Source organism: Leptinotarsa decemlineata, unplaced genomic scaffold (genome assembly GCF_025532065.1).
Source record: "Leptinotarsa decemlineata unplaced genomic scaffold, Ldec_3_MD MMD2_tig00001719_RagTag_RagTag, whole genome shotgun sequence".
In the NCBI taxonomy this organism is placed as follows: Eukaryota; Metazoa; Arthropoda; class Insecta; order Coleoptera; family Chrysomelidae; genus Leptinotarsa; species Leptinotarsa decemlineata.
Window position 1 is genome coordinate 726717 of NW_027412569.1, and position 20854 is coordinate 747570.

The window sequence follows — 20854 nt, forward strand, 5'->3', positions numbered from 1 at the left end:
CCGTCCAATACGGTAGTGGAAGGACGTGCCGTAGTAGTGGCACTACTATACGGCCACCACGAAACTCCGGTACATGTATGTTTGAGAGTTCATAATAAATTTGGTATCAAGTGCATATTATATTATAACATTATAATATAAAATGCCTTTTTCAAGTGAAACATAGTCCATTATTTGAAAAATAAAATTTTGTTCAGCGCAAGGCCAAGCGTACTTTTATTATTGCTAAAATTCCATTCACAGAATATATTATTCTGTGTCCCATTCAGCATCCCCATCAGCATTCCCATTCAGCAGAAATCTATCAAATGATATCTAGACGATAGATTGCTATTGAATATTAGAACTCGCTTAGAGTTATGTTGCTATATGAAAGAAAGTTCTTTACATTTTTGTTTTGACAGTTCTTCCTTCTTTTCATACTGAAAGTGTTTTAAAAAATCTCTTGTAATATTTGAAACCTGGCATACATTTTTCAAGCAAATTTATGTTAAAATGGGGAACATATGTTGAGCGTTGATGTTTTCCGCTAACCACAACACATACCACGAAACCACCCTCAAAGGTTAAATTTGGATTTTGTGCTCTTGGCTATGAACACAGAACAGTACAAGAATTGTACGCCATATTTGATCCTCGTGTGGTGAAAGTTGTCAGAAAATGTGTATTTTACAATATTATATTTGTATTTTCCTATAATTTTTCAATCCTTAGTGCAATTATGGAGAAGGACCGAAACAACAGTGTTAGTTATAATTCGTCACCTACTAACGATGAAGATGAAGAAAAGGTATGACAAAATGCGTTCTTTAGTACAAGTTCGCGCCTTCTCATTACTATTAATAGATTGTTTGGGACAATTTTTCCAATTCTAAGTTTTGATATTTAAATCAACCTTTTTCTCCAGATATTTAAGAATGTTTTGCAAGTATTTTCCTCAAAAAAGGTATAGCTAGTAATTGTAACCTAAATTCTGAACCACAAAATACTTATGTTGGTTATAAATACCCAGCAGTCCTTGAATCTCTTGTTGATTTATTATTTTGTTTCAGTCAATTGTTGGTAAATTTAAATCGATTATCAGCAGTACACCTTTGTCCAAATGGTTTCGTAAACGAGAAGATAATAATCAATCCACAATCAGGAGACGTGATGAAGATGAAGATGAGGAAATTCGTCAAATGCAACCACCCTCCAAGAGGGTCAAACTACCTGTTGATGCAGAGCAAACAAACAGTGTGATATTCAATACCTTAGACACAAGCACATCAATTGATGTCAGTGCATCAAATAAAACGATTAATCATTTTCCAGAGCCAGTGGCCGGCCCATCTGGTGTAAAGTTTCAAAAATTACTCAGTAGTGCAACCTCAGTTTCTACAAATAGTGTGAAAAATACTTTTAGTAATCGCGAGTTTTTGAACGGACATAATTCGGACAGTGAAGAATCTACTAGTGGATATTCCTCAGTAGTTAGAATCGGTAGCAAAGAACAGGTCTGCCAAAGTCAAGACAGTTCCAAACAAACTTCACCATTGCAGAACAAACCTAACAATACCAGGTCTCTATTCCAAAGCCCAAGTGAGTCTAAATTCACTTTAAGTTAGCATCCTACTCAACTGATTACAATGAGTACTAATGCAGTTTTAAAACAAACAAAAATACATTACAACCCTAAGATGGGAGGAGAAGCTGGCCATTTTTTTTTTCATAGATAAGTCATTCCAAAAACAAGCTCTTTTCCCAATCTCTTGAATACGCCAAGTTGGTTGGTGAAACACCCAGCAAAACGCATATTGTATTTCTGGTAATCAGAGAAAATGCCTGTTTTTGGATTTATTCTATGCCAGAAGTTCCAGTTTCACTTTTATTAGAAAAGTCATTATTAACGTTTTTCTTGCTAAAAACACCATTATCCATGCAAAAATTGTGTACAGAGTGTACGAAAGTTGAAAATTCAAATTTAATGTAAGAGTATAGTACCTTCTTCTTTTTAATTTTTTTCATTAAATTGAATTAAACTGAATATTTTAAGTATCAGTAAGATTATGGACAAAAATAAGATAGTTGCACAAGAATCACTATCAACTGTTTTAAATACTACTGAAATATACCTTTTTGGAAAAATTAATTCAATAAATGAGTCTGTGCTCCAGGTGGAGGTTTTTTATTGTTTATATAACTGATCTAAATGAGCTCATTGATGTCTGTATCATGAAATAGTTCTTCGGTACTTTATAATGTTCTTCATCAATTTCGTTGTATTAGAACAAGGGTCTCCAAACTTTGAAGCCTTCGGCCATAATGATTTTTTCAGTTTGTTCCAAGGGCCAATTTCTGCCCTTAACTATGTTTCTAGACTACGATAGTCGCAAAGTGCGTGACCTAAGCAAACTTACGCTTTTTTTGCATTTCAATTATTATTGTGTATTGTGACACTTAACGACATCTAGTGGCGAGTAGTGGTACTATGTACTATCTTTTTCAGCTACCCGCTAGGTGGCATTAGGCGTAATTAAATATTTGGAATTAGCTAGTGTATTCCGATCACCTCGAGATGGCAGTAATAATTGCATATAAAAAGGCTAGCGGCGCAACTACGAGTTAGTCTACGTAAGAAAGGCAAAGGAAGCGAAACTGTCTATTGTGAAATAAAGTGACACGCGTCAATAAAAGTATTTTGATTTGACTTATTGTTTTTATGTGTGATTTGTTAGTATGGAAAAGGAGCGAAAAATCGGCAGTGAATGCAGAACGTTCTAAGAAAAATGGAACTTTCATTATTTTGTGATTGAGTCCAGTAATAAGGCGCTATGTTTAATTTGTAATGAAACCATAGCTGTTCTCAAAGACTATAACATTAAACGACACTATGAATCGAAACATCGTCAAAGTTACTCCAAGTATACAGGAAGTTTGCGGAAGGAAAAATTTGAAGCTTTGAAACGCGGACTCAAATCGCAGCAATCTTTGTTTACCAAAGCGAATACTGAACAAGAGTCTGCAACTTGCGCCAGCTTTCGTGTGGCTCTTGAAATCGGAAAACGTGGCAAACCATTCACCGATGGAGAAATGATAAAAGAATGCTTGATTGCAGTAGTCAAAGAAATATGCCCCAAAAAGGTAAATTTATTTAAAAGTGTCAGTTTGTCAGCAAACACCGTTGCTCGGAGGGTGCAAGACATCGCAGAAAATATATCATCTCAACTGGCTGACAAAAATGGACATCATGAGTGGTTTTCCTCAGCATTGGATGAGTCAACGGATGTGTCAGATACTGCTCAGGTGTTGATTTTTATTCGCGGAGTAGATGAAAGCTATGAAGTGTATGAAGAACTTCTTGATATTGATAGTATTCACGGAACGACAACTTGGGCAGATATTTTTAAGGGAGTTGAATATGTCATTAATAAAAAGAACCTTCGATGGAGAAATTTGAAATCTATAATAACTGATGGAGGCAAAAATATGTATGGTAAAAATAAAAGGAGTGGTTGCACTTGTGTCAAAGGCTGTAGAAAATGATGGTGGTTCAAAACCATTAGTCTTACATTGTATCGTTCATCAACAGTCCTTGTGTGGAAAATGTTTGGATATGTCTGAAGTTCTAAAACCAGTCATATCAGTTGTTAACTTCATCAGATCCACTGGCCTGAATCACCGACAATTCCGCGAGTTCATTCAACAGATTGGAGAAAATGATTTACCATACCATACTGCCTTACTCTGGCTTAGTTGCGGAAAAGTCCTTAGGCGCTTTTTTGAACTTCGAGCAGAGATCGATTTTTTTTTAAATGAGAAGCAGCGCCCTTTTGCCGATTTAGAAAAAATTGAATGGATGTGGAAGTTCGCCTTCTATGTCGATTTGACAAATCATATGAACGAACTGAATTTGAGATTGCAAGGAGAAAATCATCTTCTCCCTGATTTATACACCAATATCAAATCCTTCAGGCAGAAAATAATACTATTTCAATCGCAAATACGTAAAAAATGTTTCACACATTTTGAAACATGTGAAATATTCAGCCACACTACAGAGACTGAATTTCCCGTCAATTTTGCAATCAAAACCTTGAGTGCTTTGAAGATAAATTTTGATACTCGTTTTTCAGATTTTGATGTCATTGCGAATGAAATTAAGCTTTTTCAAAATCCTTTTGATTCTGACATTGAAACCCTGGCTCGGAAGTCCAAATGGAAATTATTGATTTACGGTGCAGTCGTTAAGAACAAATATCAAAATTCATCTTTGTTGGAATTTTATAAGAGTCTTCCACTGGAACGATTTGATAATTCACATAAATTTGCTTGTGGGTTGTTTTCTGTTTTTGGTACTACTTACTTGTGTGAGAAAACGTTTTCCAAGATGAAGTACACAAAGAATGTTTACAGATGTCAATTAACCGATGAGCATCTTAAATCTCTTTTGATAATTGGTACAAGTAAAATTGATCCACAACTACAAAGTATTGTCGGTGGAAAATCACAATTACATAAATCTCATTAGTTGTTTTGTTTTACTGTGATTCATTTCAATTATTTGTTAGTTAATAATATGCTTAAACTTAGATACTTAAGTTAAGTTTTCTTTGTCATCATTTCTGTCTTTAAGTTTTACCTTGCAAGTAAATAAAACCGAGTAATTATCATTCTGTGTTTTCTTCTTCAACTTATCACAGCAATAGTAACAACAATTAGTTAATCATTGGCTGTCACGGGCCAGATTGATGACAGTAAAACATTGGCTGTCGCGGGCCGGATTTGGCCCGCGGGCCGTAGTTTGGAGACCCCTGTATTAGAACAATGATGACTAATGAACAAAGGTCACTATTAACACACCAACTTTCCTTTGACTGATTTTATTGTTCACTACGGTTCTTGTGAAAAATCTCTCCAGATGTTCTGATAGTTTTTCTTAAGTGATATTTAGATAAATCATTATTCATATAAGTACCAAACTACCATAATATACCTCTGTTATAATTTACAGCAATGAACTAAAATAGAACACTGATGAAAATTGTACAATTGCTTTTATTCAGTAACAATTTTGAAATTAATTTTACCATTGCCATTTGATAACAATTTCAAAATGAACTTAAATTCAGAAAAACATCACATCACTCATTATTGTGACTTGAAATTTAAAAGTTTGGATATAACATTGTTAAAAGTGAAGTGCTCTTAAGTAATTTGTGGTATTTACGCAAACTTTTAAAGCATAGTGAATTAATTGTAATGATACTGGTTCTTGCGACATATAAGTAATGAATTCTTGTCAATGTATTGAGCTAGTTGGTTCAGTAATTTGTTGATATAAATTGTATCACTTGAAATAGTTGGGGAAAAACATTCATTGGTGTACTTTCTAATCGTGGACAAAGAACCAAGATTTCATGAAGAATTTTTGATGCCTGTAGTTAACCCCACGGCTATCCATGGTTTAATTTTTATGTTTATAAACAATACATTTGTTTTTCAAGTAACTACATGAATGTAGTCAATGCGGACAAAGAATATTGTGAAGTTTCAGTTTCTTCAACATATTTATAAAATGAATGAATTTAATTTTTTTCAGAGAAAAAAATATCTATTTGAAATTTATATCTGGCATATTGTATTCACCTAAGACTCGAAAAAATTGTAATTTAATGAGTTTATTAATTCTTTTCAGATACCTCTATGAATCGGTCATTGTTCACTGACAGAACTTTGAGTCCTAACATTAATACATCAATGACTTCGAGGAGACCATCTTTCAATGCATCAACTTTCGGGTCGCCTAATTTCATCGACAACACTATTACAACCGAAAAAATCATCAACTCTCCCTTTTATAACGGACGAACGATATATGGTGGAGCGTCCGCTTATGGCCGTAGATTAGGTAGAAGTGCAAGGGATCTTAGAACGTCTCTGAAAAAGTCTGTACAGATCAAACCCGTCAACAAAACTAATGAGAACGGTAACTTAGTTCTCGGGAAAACAGCAAGAAAGATACTAGATACTTTGGAGCAGTATAGTTCTCCTGTGAATGATGCCAAAAAAATTCCTACCACATCGAAAAGGTTTCGTCCAGATGGTTACCTCAGCCAGCACGTGGGTGCCAGACCTTACATGGTTCGAGGAAAGGATGTTCCTTCGAACAAGGAACTGCAAGTGCCGACAGTTTCTGATCTCTTGAAAATGAAACAAAAAATGAAACTACAGCAAAGTACAGAGGTTGTAAGACAGATTGCTATTTCTTCAAAGTCCAATCTGAATAATACAAGTGGTCAAAGTACAAGCACTACTGAAAAGGATACGTCTGAAACACTCAGTAAAGATTCATCTAAAGATCAAAACCTAGAAACTAATAAGGCCACCAGTGAAAGTCAAGTGAAAACCATCACTCCGAGTCTTCCAGTTACGTCGTTACCTAAATTTAACGTTGCTGTGGCGCCAGAATCAAGCAAAAAGAAATCTGCAACAAAAACTACGAACGGGTTCTCTTTTATCCCCACCCCTTCAATTTCTATGCCTTTTAATTCTCAACCAGTGGTCGAAACAGTAAAGACTGACGTGACTACTAAGAAATCTGACGAATCCACTACAAACATTACAAATAAAAGAAGCTTCAAATTTTCTGACCCTTTGGTAATATCAGAAAACTACAAGTCTATTGTCGCCATAAATAATTTCAAATTCAGTGAACCTCTGTGCAAAATTGCAAAAATAGAGTTGCCTAAATCACTGAATAAAGATAAAACTGAAGAAAAAGTAGTTGAAAACACGTCTGTCTCGAATGGTAATCAATCCTCTGAGTCTCCGAACAAAACCATAGACGTACCTTTGTCAAAGGCACCAGAAAAGAATAACGGTCCGAACAGTTTTGATAAGCAGTTCAAAATGTCTGCCAAGGAATGGGAGTGTAGCATATGCATGATACGTAATAAAGAGCTTGATGCGCAATGTGTCGCTTGTACTGCACCCAAACCATCCCCCAAACCAGTTATAGAAAATGTGAAGACTCTGCCTTCATCATTTGGCAACAAATTCAGCGTGCCAAGCTCGATGTGGGAATGTACAGTTTGCATGGTCCGAAACGAAAAAGATAGAACAAATTGTGTCGCTTGCAAAGAACCAAATACAAAAGTTACACCTGCTATTCCAAAATTCTCCTTTGGAAAACAATTCGAAGCTCCCCCGGGTACTTGGAACTGCCCCACTTGCCTGGTGAAGAACAACGATGATTTGCTGAAATGTGCCGCGTGCGAAACAGCAAAAAAAGAAAATAAAACTTCTGATAACTTGAGCTCGTTGTTTAAAGTCAAAGAGAACGAATGGGAATGCAAAGTTTGCATGGTGAGGAACAAATCTTCAGATATCAAGTGTCAGTGCTGCGAGGCAACCAAGCCAGGAAGCTCTTCTGAAAATTCAACTGAGAAGGACCTTCCAGTAAGCCTGTGCTGAAATTTAACTTTGGCTTTGATAAAGTTCAAGCAAATACTTTCACTTTCGGGATTCCGGCTGATCCTGCTGTAACTCTGCCCAAACCTGCAGTGGATCCATCAACAGTCTTCGGAGAAAATGCTAAACCAACTGCGCCTGCAGCTAAGTTTTCTTTCGGTATTCCAGCTGAGTCTAAAAAAGAAATGGGCACCAGCGAAGCTGTCAAACCAGCAACTGAGGTAGTACAAGCAATTGTACCAGCAGTCGATCCAAAAGTTGCATCTGAGAATAAACCTAGTAAAGAGACAGTTACTTCGGTTGATGTGAAATTGAGTGAAAATATACCTTCCCCAATTTCTCAAAAAACTATTACTAAAAAGGAAGAAGATAGCACAGTTAAACCAACCACTACTGCAGATCTGAATAGTAGTATTCCGGCTAAACCAATATTTAGTTTTGGTGTGGCACCAACTAATTCTCTAGATAAAGTGGACGCTACAGCTAAAGAGGTGACTAAAAATGCCCCCCTCCAAAGCTGTTCAGCTTCGGTGCCAAACCTGCAATCACACAAGCGGCACAAAGCACTAATAACACTACTGTCGTGTCAACGGAAACCAGCAAACCATCGACCACCGTGCCTGCTTTCACTTTTACCGCTAACAAAACCACCGATGCTGCTTCGTCGTTATTTGGATCAACAAAAACACCAGCAGTGAATAATGGGTTCGGATTCTTGAATTCTTCGTTTGGAAATGGAAACAAGGCTAGTGTTGATGCTCCTCCAAAAAACACTGCGGAAACCAAACCGTTTTCTTTTGGAAGTACATCTGCTACTGGTGAACCTGCCAACAAGATGCCGATGTTCAGTTTCGGTCCACAAAAGTCTACCCAGCCTGAACAATCTTCAGGGTTTGCTTTTGGAGCTGCAAAGCCAACTGGGTTTAATTTCACTGTTGGAACTACAGAAACTTCTACCTTCAATGCTCCATCTGGAAACATCTTCAGTGAGCCTGCCACCACAAACAGTGTTAGTTTCAGTTTCGGTTCGACTTCTCAGGCTAACGGTAGTCAAAAGGCGGGTTTCAGTTTTGGATCTACAATGAACAGTACCACCTTGCCACCTGCGGCCTCATCCAGTTTCAATTTTGCTGCAGCTGCTCCAGCGGTATGTTTATAATTGGTTCTTGAAATATCACATCATTTTTTTTTTGTAATTTTTCAGCCAACAGGTGGTTTCAATTTCTCGGAGGCAGCAGCGGGTTTTGGTTCCACTAAACCATCCTTCAATTTCTCTGACGGCTCGGTGACTGCTTTTACGTAAGTATTGACAAAAATTTTTTCAAATAATTAAGTTAAAAATGTGAACCAACAAATAAAAATATAAAAAACTCGGACCCCATAACATTGGAAACTGATGGTATAGACATTTGCCATCCGAATACTATTGCAAATCTATTTAGCAAACATTTTAAAATAGCTTGCTTCCAAAATTCATCCATTCATGAAAGAGTGGCTGATGTGTACGCAACTATCTTTCTACAACCAGTAAGTGAAAATAAAAGTTTTTAATATTTCAAGATTTACAACCAACAGCGTGTGGAATTGATTGCATACTACCGATTATACCTTAGTCTGTTGGTTCATATGTAAGCCTGTTGTCATATGTGATTGATAAAATGCTTTGTAGAACCGTCTTTCCAGATCCGAATCAGTATGGCTACAGGAAAGGATTTTCAACAGAACTAGAAATCTATAATGCCACTGAAAATATCGATAAGAAGTTTACTACGGTGGGCTTATATTTTGACCTTTCAAAGGTCCTGATACCATACAAAACTATGGTATCAAAGGAGTATGCAATGATATAATTGCTTCCTATTTGACAAATTGACCCCAGGGCAAGAATCTACGGTGTAGGAAGTTAAGAGAGATGAATATTTTGAGATTTGATTTCAAAATATTAATGGTCTTATATACTGTTTACTCTTTTCGCTAAAACAAGAAACATCTGTGAGATTAACCTCTGTAAGGTATCTGGCATAAATGTCTCGGATATAATTCAATATCCGGCGTGGTATTAGCCGGGAAAGTAGTTGTTCTCGGCAGGCATTTACCAGGACCTTGGGAGAGATGAATTTTTCCAGATTTTATTTCCAAATTTTTTTTATCATCCTTCATTTCTTTCTGTTATTCGGTGTACACCTGTAGAGAATAAAAGTATCCAGTTTGGACGCTGATCTCAGGAGTGTCCACATAAATATTTTTAATCTCAATGTTTTCATCAGCTTGAACCATTTCCAACGCTTCTTGTAGGAGAAACTCCCTTCTAAATGAAAATCTAGAATTACTGATGAATACTATCAACTACAAAAATACAGTAGTATAGCCTTCCGTCTACGAGGGTTGCCTTTTATATTTCGGGATTAGAGAACAAAAACAAATATTAATCATCGAAAATCACTTTATTGTTTTTCAAAATATTCCCCATGAAGATCTACATACTTTTGCATGCGTTTGAACCAATTGTCGAAGCACTTTTGCCACTCTGATTGAGGTATCTCCAAAACATGCATTCTGAATGCAGCAACCGCTTCTTCAGGTGTCGAAAAACGTTGTCCTCTCAGTTTGTTTTTTACGTGCGGAAAAAAAAAGACGTCACTCGGTGCCAAGTCAGGACTATACGGCGGATGACTCATCAAGTCGATGTTTTGGGTGCTCAAAAATGAAGTTTGAGCCGATGTGTGAGAGGTCGCATTGTCGTGGTAAAGAGTGATCCGTTGGCGGTTGGTTTTCCTGTTTTCTTGGAAGACAACTGGCAAACAAATGGTTGTGTACCACTCAGAATTGACTGTTCAGCGTTGTTCTAGTGGCACGGTTGCGACATGTCTAGTTTTTTTGGAAAAAATAGGCGACCATTTGCTTGGAAGTGCTTTGTGCACGAACAACCTTTGTTGGATTTGGCTCAGCTTGAAACACTCATCCACGATTCATCACCTATCACGATGTCATAGACGTGTTTCGAAGCATCGCGATCGTATTTTTTGAGCATTTCCATCGATTCGGGCCTTTTTTTGAGCGATTGACAAATTGTGTGGGATCCAACGCGAACAAATTTTTTTGACAGTCAAATATTTATGCAATATCGAATGCATGCTGGTCCCACTAATGCCTAAGGTTGTCTCAATGTCACGATAGGTCACATGACAATCTTGCAATATCAGTTTGCGCACAGCATCAATGGATTTCGTAACAACAAATGATTTTGGACGACCTTCACGAAATTCGTCTTGGAGTGAACTACGACCACGAATAAATTAACCATACCATCGATAAACACTGGTCCTTGATAGAGCTTCATCGCCAAAAACTGAATTAAGTTCATTGATGCACTGTTGCTGAGTTAATTCACGTCGAAAGTTGTAAAAAATAATCGCACGAAATTTTCACGATTTAATTCCATTTTTGGGCCGAGATGAATCTATTAAGTTACTGTAAACAACACAAATAGCGCGCATGTCAAAACGTTCTGAGTACGTATAAGCTCAAACGTGCTTAATTTTACGATAGAGCTGTCAGTTGCCAGATTGCAACACTAGGGTTGCCAAATCCCGATACATAAAAGGCAACCCTTGTATGCTAGTAAAAGCCTATTTCACAAATATTTACTCAGAATCATCTTATTTCGTAACTCTTCAGTGAATTGAAATGTGTTTGTATTTTATACAGAGCTGCACCTACAACCGATGGGGCGCCTCGGAAGATAAAGAGAGCCATTCGCAGAACGCAACGATAGTTCGAATGATGAAGATGTAAATATACAAAGGAACTCATAGTATTGATTGGCGTAATGTGTGTGGGAAGTGAGTGTTTGCCTAATCCATTCAACTATCATGAAATATGGTAAATTTATTTTAACGCGAAACCTATTTAAAAGACAACAGGGCAGGATTCGTTTTCAGACCTATAAATGTTAGCTAGGTATTTTAGTATCATAGGCCATCTGTGAAGATTTTGCGAGTCGAGCTGTCAACCTTTTGAATATTGTAATATAACGTTGTTGAATTATAGAAATTTATATGACTTCTGAACAGCCTCAGACAAAGTAATAATATTCACAGATGCGTCTACGTGGACTGGCTCTAATGACGTGCTCCACATAATATCTACAGTGTAAACCTTAGTGTAAGCATTTGAATGGTCTGATCCATAGAATGTAGAATTGAACAATGGTGTTTGATGGATATTCCTTATATGATTATGTGTGATGGAAACTTTTTGATGAATGTAATGAATACTAGCATATAATATTGATATGCCCGCCGTTACTGGCACTTTTCTGTGATATTCTTATGGGTCAGGCCCCCTACCTACGTATACAGGCTGACCTAAATTTTGTGTTCTACACTTGTTACTATTATTATGGAAGATAGGAAATCGTTTCATTTGACAGAATAGTATCGCAACACTCAACAATGTGTGATAACACAAACAACTGAGTAACGACATTCTGAGTAAATTATCTCTTGTGAATAAAAAAACCCTGTCTTTAATTTTTTTTTTGTAGAATGTGATATTCCAATTATAAGAGTAAATTACGTTTTTTGTAATTCAAAAATGAGTCATTAAGGTTTTAGTGTAGGATGAATGTATTATTTGAATCAGTGACAAACATAATTTTTGATGTCTTCGTAGTAGGTGTTCAAAGACGCCATATTATTCTACTGGAATATTTTTCAGCATGATTCTGCTATTGAAAGTTTGCCACTGTTCTGTTATTCTCTTTTTTATGGTGCTCATAATAAATTTGCAAAAAAAAGTCTAGATGCTTGAGATTAGGAGATCAAGAATGCCATGGAATATGACCATGTGTTCCTATTAATTTATACTTGAACAATGCAATAAGAAGCTATACTGTGACGATGTGAAAAACAGAGAGTAACAGAAAAATTCCAAACTGTCAATGGCAGAACCATACTGAAAAGTATCTTAGTAGTTTAAAAACAGGTCCAAAAATCTAGTGATGTAGTGTGTTGAATGTCGACTTGAATAATACTGTGCATATATATCCATATTTAATTTAGTCTTTTATAACGAACTCCGATTTCACTTAAATTAAAATGTCGTGAATGTTTATAATTGCTGTATCATATTCTACCAAAAAAAGACCTTATATTGAACTTCCTTTTAGAATATCTCTGAAAGAGATGTTACTCGTAGTTTTTTTTTTTGTGTATTAACGACGTAGAAAATATTAACTAGTGTACTGATTTCAATGATTTATTTTCCCAAATAAGAGTTACCAGAGATGAACAGTCAATTTGGGTCAGCCTGTATATTATAAGTTTAGTAAATGGTTATTTATATATCACAGACAAAACGTTATGATGTTGTTTTAGTGCACCACATATGAATGCCCTTTTAAGGTATGATTTTAATGAGATTTTCCTACAGCTATGAAGCTCTCTCAGATTTTGAAAATATGCTTTTGGCTTCATGATATTATTTGGTGTGATTGAAATTTGATATTGAAGTAGAAAAGGATCTTTTAGTCTAAGCTGCCAGACCCTCGTCATTCGAGCGAAATTAATATTTTGACAATAACTAGAGTGATATGTAGTTGAAAATATATCCATACTGGCTAACTTAAAATCAAGACACATTTTGCAGATATCAGGGAATCTCTTTTTGACTCCTTACACTGAAAAAATACCCTGGAACAAGGTTCTGAAGTCGGATCTTTACTATTGATAAAGATTATTGTTCCTGAATGTGACAATATCATTTGTTTTTGATGGGAAAGTTCATAATAAATTGTATCCAGGGGAATCATCAAAAAAATGTGTTTTTATTACTTCTTAAAGACAATGTCTTTTATTAATAGCAGTGATTAGACATAAGGATGTTGGAAGTAGGTAGTATGCATGAATTCTTACCTGCATGTTTATTTTTGTCAAAATATCAACTTTGCTAAAATGAGGTAGATGTGGCAACTCTGGAATTTGGAACTGAGTACGTCGCAAAATTCACATATACTCAGCTGTCTCTAAATATTTCAAAATTATATTTATCCTGTGTTTCTACTGTACCTATAGCTAGCTGTAAGTTGATTTGTTACATTAGTTGGGAAAACCTAATTTGGCTCATGAATCAGTGTACTGTAAAAACGAGTATTATTTAGGCTTTCGTTATTTTTCAACTGAATATACCCTATTCAAATATACTTTTTCGGTTAGCCATAACCTACAACTTTCCTTTCCTCACCCAAGTCATAGTCAAATTCAGCATTTTGCCCTATGCCTTTTCACTTCCATTGTAAGTCGTAAGATTATGTCATGTCCAAAAAGGTATCATTTAGAAGGAAAATTTACATTCTTAAATATATTTTATGAAACCAATAATGTCGACAGTTTCATAAAAATAGAATCATCTTTGTGGCTGGTTAATATAAAGAAAACATGAGAGGCTCTGGTCTGGATTAGAATTGAATCTGAGTTCAATGAATCTCATTATTACCATCATTTCAATTTTGTTTATAACATTTGAGTGGTGGTTTGAAACGTTTTCATCTTGTTGAAAAAACAAAAGCGTTGGCATAGCTTTCTTTTAGTTTAATCTCCATCAAAATTTACATTTTCCATAACGGTTTTCAAATGCAGGGGTATAAATTTCACTGTGCGGACTGTCAAATTCCTTGAAACACTCGTATTTAAGCATTTATGACTCGCTTGTTATCACAAATCTGTCACCTTCAAACCATTTTTGAGATCAGGAAATCGGTGCTAAATGTGGTGAATACAGTGGATGGGGGAATGAACAGGTGCATTGTTATTGGAAAACAATTGTTCCATTTGTCTAATGAGGTTTGTTCTTCTTCACTTCACCTCTCGAATGTAAAAACTCTACAGTATTCATTTCTCATAGTTCTATTCGATATTTCCTTTATAAACAAAAAAAAAATCGCCTTTACCATATCCATGGATTAACCTATTTTTGGCCCTTAAAAGTTGATTCTCTTGATCTACTATTTTATTTTCACTATTATTAATTTTCAGGAGTGTAACGGTGAACGTAAGATTAATCAACAGTTTTAAATTGATATAAAAATCAGCTAGGACTTTACTTCTACAGTATCAAATTTTCATTTGAAACTAATTTGTTTCACAAATGTTTCATCCTTTAGCAAAGAGCTTCTCTACACAAAAATGTTTATTGACATTCCAGTATGTGGGACATCCCAAGTGTGGTCGTAATTTGTACTTGTGCAATATTTTTTAAAATTCAAAAATTCTTTTGACTGTTGAACATGATGAAGGAGAGTATTTCAATATTTATTGAATTCCTTCTTTAATCAGAAGGCAAATGAGGTGTCTTTATGACTAGGCCAAACGTACTATCAGAGCTATTCACCTAAAAGTTGATAAGCCAGTTGGTACTATACAAAAAAAAAAAAAACTCGAACCATTTCTGGGACAGGCCGTAGATTTTTCAAACTATGCCGTTATTTTTGTATTTTTCTGTTAAATTTATATTTAATTGTTGAAAACCTGTTTACATTTTCAGAAAGACTTGATTGTTATTGACACCAAAGAGACCAACATAAGCTGAACCCAACTGGTTTTACTTTATAAAAATTATTCAACAGTGAAAATATTGAACTGAATCATAGCTGTGTTGCCCTAAAGCTGACTATAGGCTGAAAAAATCTGTTTTGTCTGTGCTAGTGAAAAAAGTAGACTCACTCCTTATAAATTATATTATGTCCGTTGATCAAGGACCTCGCTTGAAATTGAAATGAATGAATGTTTTTATACAAAACAATCCCAGTTTCGAGTTGTGTACCTAAATTTTTGACAATGAGCAAAAGTATGCTCATTTCCGCTGTGTAGACGATAGCTTTGTACCAAGTTTTTGACGAATCTGTTCTTGTGATTATATTTTTTTTCAGACTATCAAAAACAAGAGGTTAAATAAAATCTGTACATATAGTGTGATTCAAATAAAAGTATATTTTTGTTCATGTATTTTTTCTTGAACTATTGTGCTGTTCATTACTAACCAGCCTTTTTTACGAAAAGGAGTTAGGCTGCTTGCTGTACATAATGTGTCGATGGATTTGTTTGCTGAAAATTTCATTTCGGTTTTTAATATATTTTAGTGTTTTTTTTTATCTTGAATAATGATTTTATTAATCCTTGAATTGAATGAAATTTTCAGCATATTTGTGCCTTTATTTTTTTATTTATATTGTTTTATCAAACAAAAGTATTTGAAACTTGGCCTAGTGTCTGTTTGAATATTGACTATTATATTGATACCTCAAAAATTAATTCTCAGTTAAGGATAAATGTGTTTTAAGCAGGTATTCCTTTGTATTTGGTAATTTACAAGAACAGTTTTTTAGTTGGAGCCAAGTTTTGTTGAAATTTTGTTTTGGTTAATAAAATTAATTAAGATAGTGAATATTTTACTTTTTTTTTGTATGAGTACAAGGGTGTTTACCAAAGGAGGATCTATAGGGGCGCACTAAAGGAAATTGAAATAATAGAAATTCGAAAAGGAATATCTCGATCCAAAAAAAAAAATCGATCTCGGTCTAGCAGAAATGATGTAGAACACGGGGTAACTATAAAATACTTTCAAATTTGACCCTATGACGACAAAAAAAATGAGCGGTTGCACGTCGATAAATATTGAAAAATATATGAAAAAGAGATATGAACTTTCAAAATTTCGGCTTTTTTTAAGTTTTAACGTGCCTTGACAATATTACGGGTTGAAATTTGGTACGGAGCCTTCCCTTTCCTACATATCGTCTTAGAAAAAACCGGGATTTATGCTTCAGCAAATTGAGAAAAAATGTCTTTATATTTTTAATTTTGAAAACTTGAGGAAAACCATATAAGTTTATATTTTAAGTAATGATTTTTTTTCTTCAGTAATTAGTTACATATACAGTGCATTTCTTTAATGTCCCCTTTTATTTTTTGAATGGGTCAACTCAAAAAATTGAAATTTGGGAAAAAGAAATTAATGCATGAATACTTTATTTTGAAGTCAAATTGACAGATGAAACTTCCAAGATGGAGACTAGGCGCCATCTGGGAAAAAAAATTAAATGGAAAAGTGAATTTGGATATAAGTTCCCTCAAATATGTTCTACACTATAAGGGTTTTACAAAAACCGCAACACGTGTTTCGCTATACAATAGCTATCAATAGCAATCATAGAATAAACTCTATTGATTAGTTTTTTAAATATGGATTTTCATCAAGTATGGGCCAGTTCTATTCGATCATACCTGTAGATCCTAACGTTAACAATATTACTGAGCATTGTGAGAACAATTGTCTTCATGTCTGGAAAGCATGTGTAACTTTCCCTCAAAGACACATCCTTTATCTTTGTTTATGCATGAAACATTTACATTCTCTGCCATAGATTCAAGGGCATAATTTCTGGTACAACCAATGGGTGCTTGGCATGATGTGCAAAGGGTCACTTTGGATTTGCATTCTTTACGAAGAAGATGTCCAATTTCACATGAATAAATTGCTTTTGTCATATATTTTGTGCATATTGGGCATTCAAGGTTTTTTTTGATGTGTTGATTATTATTGACAGCTTCCAGTTCTTCCAGAAATAACTCCTGGTTAGTTGTATGGGTTACTTTCAAAGTAACTAATATGTGATTTCCAACTATGGAACTAACATTTTTCCAATTGATATGAATAAATTTTGGTTAATTGTAGCAGACGGAAATGTAATATCACTAGAACTATTTTCTTTTCTATCGCTGCAATAATCCGGTGCAGTTACAATATTATTGACGATACATGTAGGATCCTCAAATTGATTCCATCTATCAGTAGGGATACTGCGCAGTGCATTTTTAGGGATACCAAACGGTGTATATGGTGTATTCTCTGATTCATTTCTGTTTGTGCCATGTGTATTTTTTTGGCATTTGGATGAATCCTCATAGTACACGTTTTCTTCAAACATTTAAAACAGCTTTCTTGTTCATAATAGTCATTGATGGCTATATTCTCATATGCGACAGAAATAGATGGATTAACAAAACTGCTGAACCTCAAATAATAACAAAAATTCTCATCCATGGATTGTAATGAGGTAGCACATATTTGGTCTTCAGATAATAAAATAGGAAACTGTAGACTATCAACAATTAGTAAACACACTTGTGTTGATACTGCATTGATCATCTCCACAACTATTTCCTTAAAGTAGACATTTTTCTTATGGATCATCTGCATGTGACTTTTGAATTGACTAATTTCAATATGTTCTTCACAATCTTCATAGTAAAGAGGGCATTTGATTTTTTTGTAAGGGCACCTTTTTTCATGTGTATCCACTTCTTTCCATGGAATATTTTTTTGCAATTTTCATAAATACAAGGAAATTTCAAATGCTTGGCTACATTCTCAAAAATTGTGTTTCTTATAGAAATACTGCATTTGATGTGTTTGCATCTTCCACACTGGTGGCCTATACCACCATCATCAAAAACCGTCATTACCGGTGGAATTGACAACCAACTACCGCAAAAAGTGCACTTGTAAGATATTTAATAACTATGTCGGTTGTAGTATCTTCCATTGTCTAGTAATTTGTTTCCTTTAATAGGTACCTAACAAATGGAAGCTGGCGAAATAAATTGGTTACAAATCCGTTACGTTGAGGAAATCAATATTAATTATTAAAAGTAAGCTAGATTACTAGATTTGTGAATATGTGAAAAACTCAAATACGGGTTATTTCAGTGTTGCCATTGCCCACTAGCAGTTGCCAGTCTCTTAATTTCCACTAGAGATTAGAAACAGCAGCCTACTCGATTGAGCAGAACTATTAACAAGATGATTAACAACTATCAAATTCTACACTCATGTGAATTTTTCAGGGATATATCGTAATCTCAGCATGTAAAATAAAAACTTTCGTTAGTTGTAATTAGATGTCAAAATATTTCTCAAAATAGTCCTCCAGTTCAGAAAAGACATATTATTGTTAGTATATAAGTTCTTAATGGGGTTTCATAACTCCATAAAGGATGGATTGAACTTTAACTGTAGATAAAATGATATGTTTCAGAGGCACGTTAGTTATACAAGCCGTAACGACGATGAATTGAAGTTTATATCATTCAGTAATTGGGGGCTTCTGTGAACCGAGTGAAGTCTTTACTCCCGTCACTCAATGTTCCTTTCGGAGAATCCCCACTATTTTCAAATGATCAGGAACAATATCCTAGTTGCAGCTCGAACTACTACTGTTTACTGATTTTCGGGGAGTGGAGGTGGTCATAAAGGAAAGTACAATTCCAAAGCTTTCTATTGCTGAAAGGCCTATATCCTGAAATGGCTGATATGCTGAATTCACATTTGAAAGTCTGAATCATGAAGTGTTCAAGTGTTACTCTATCTTCGTAAAACCCGTTTTCTATCTGCCATCATTGCCAACATAACTCATTTGACTATCTGCGAACTGAGTTTTATCGAACAATTTGCTATCAACAATGGTAACAAAATAGACATTATCGACTCCATTCTTTCCGAAAAATTACGAGAACAAGCCATTACCAGGTTTCTTTCACTTCAATGATACTATGGTAAGCGTATAAGGACATACTTTGACGAACCCACAATTAACATCGTGCGTTTTTTAAAATAAGAAGCATTTGAATTTGGCTCGCATAACAAATAGTAATTCAGGCTAAGTTATCAATAATGATAAAAACAAAAATTCACATTGGTTGAACTGACAGAACCTTTTCCCTAAGAGTAGAAGAACACAATTATAGTTTCTGAGTTCGAAGACCAATTGCACATTTGCAAACCAACTTTTGTCAGATAGGCAGGAGTTCAACCATGACTATGACGTGTTACCTTTGGAAGAGAAAGGTTTGAAACTCAGTCTTTTGGTATCCTTGAAAATTAATAGATTTGAGAGTTCTGAAAATTCATTGAATGATCAAATTCTCCTTTATTAAATCTGTTTTCTAAGATGAAAATTGATAACTAATTCATTGCCTGTCCGTTCAATGAGTCTGCGAAATTTCCTTTATGTTTGAATTTTTTATTACTTTTCACCTAAATTCAGCTAAAATCAATTAGTCATTTGGTAAGTAGAAGGTCGTATAATTCAATATATTATATTGTAGAACTAATTAGGTTGAATTCAGCCAGAATTGATACACCTGAGGAAGGTATTATCTAGTGAAACACGTGTTGCGGTTTTGTAAACTGTACAGTGGAAATATTACAATAAAGTGTTACTTGAATATAGCACCTTCTGGAAAAATATGTTATTGAATCAAATCTTTTACGGTCTTATTTCATTCATCCACCACTTGCATCAAGTAAATCAGTCTACAAGGCCTTAACCCCTTAATTCACTTCCTCAATTCACTTTCTAACTCATTAGTTCATTTTCATGTCATTGAATTATCTCATTTTTGGAAGCAGATGTTGATACGACTCAATAAATTCGAATTTATAACGCTAATCTTAGGTTTGGCGTTATTAAGAAGAAGAAAATGGTTTGTACACAGCCGTTAACGTTGGTTTTGGCCCCATCGATTATAAGAAATTCTCCTTTCGAACGTTGTGTGAACCACCAGAACTGCAAAACTGTAAACGCGTGTTTTATAAATCAAGTTTTATAAATCAGGAGATGAACTGTACAATACAGTGTGGGAGCGCACTATCTTATTGGAAAACAACTGGATTTCTGAATTCATCTGACCAAAACTTCTTGAATCCGTGAGTGAAAGACGTTTTGAAGAATTTCCAAATATGAATCACCAGTCAGATTTTCCTCTAGATATATGGGAATAATAATATGATATCCCAATATTCCGACCCAGATATTTATTTTCTCATTAGTTTGACTGAACCTTCGAAAAATATGTGGGTTTATGTATTAATATCGCACATTTTGACATTTGAAATTTCAGTTTATGAAGAAAGTGTATTCATTACTATAACAAATACTTTTTATGCAATTTTGATTTTCAAAAAATCGTTCGGACATAGCCGGGTGGTGACGTGGTTGCTTTGTTCACTCTCTCAATCGACTGATTTGTGAGTCGGTGGTTCAAGCCGCAAACTGAATGATCGATTTTCACTTGCTGTCGTCCAACCCGTGTTAGGAATCACACGTTAAAAGGTAAGACCTCGTTAGACCTTAGCTCGCACAAGTTTCGACTAGGTACTGAGGGTTGTCGAAAAAACATATTTTAACATAACAAATTATTTAACATATTAACACACAAAAATGCATTCTTCTGGCAGGTTCACCTTCATTTCGATAATGTAATATCATTGGTTTCTTTGAACTCCTATAGCTCTAGCTGAACTTTCAGTTCGTTGAAAATATTTTACCAATTTTCTGTGTTAT

At 34.8% G+C, this 20854-nt stretch overlaps 2 protein-coding genes across 2 annotated transcripts; both read left to right on the forward strand.

Annotated features, from left to right (window-relative positions):
- Positions 1 to 401: 401 nt before the first annotated feature.
- LOC141482654 (nuclear pore complex protein Nup153-like) lies at positions 402 to 7461 on the forward strand. Its single transcript, XM_074176229.1, has 3 exons — positions 402 to 790; positions 1053 to 1581; positions 5678 to 7461. Exons 1-3 carry the CDS (start codon positions 722 to 724, stop codon positions 7453 to 7455), a joined length of 2376 nt encoding a protein of 791 aa, XP_074032330.1. The 5' UTR covers positions 402 to 721; the 3' UTR covers positions 7456 to 7461.
- An 826-nt stretch (positions 7462 to 8287) lies between these two features.
- Positions 8288 to 15894, forward strand: LOC141482655 (uncharacterized). The gene is made up of 3 exons (XM_074176230.1): positions 8288 to 8599; positions 8657 to 8751; positions 11161 to 15894. The coding sequence occupies exons 1-3, from the start codon at positions 8288 to 8290 to the stop codon at positions 11225 to 11227; spliced, it is 474 nt and encodes a 157-aa protein (XP_074032331.1). The 3' UTR covers positions 11228 to 15894.
- The last annotated feature ends 4960 nt before the right edge of the window (positions 15895 to 20854 follow it).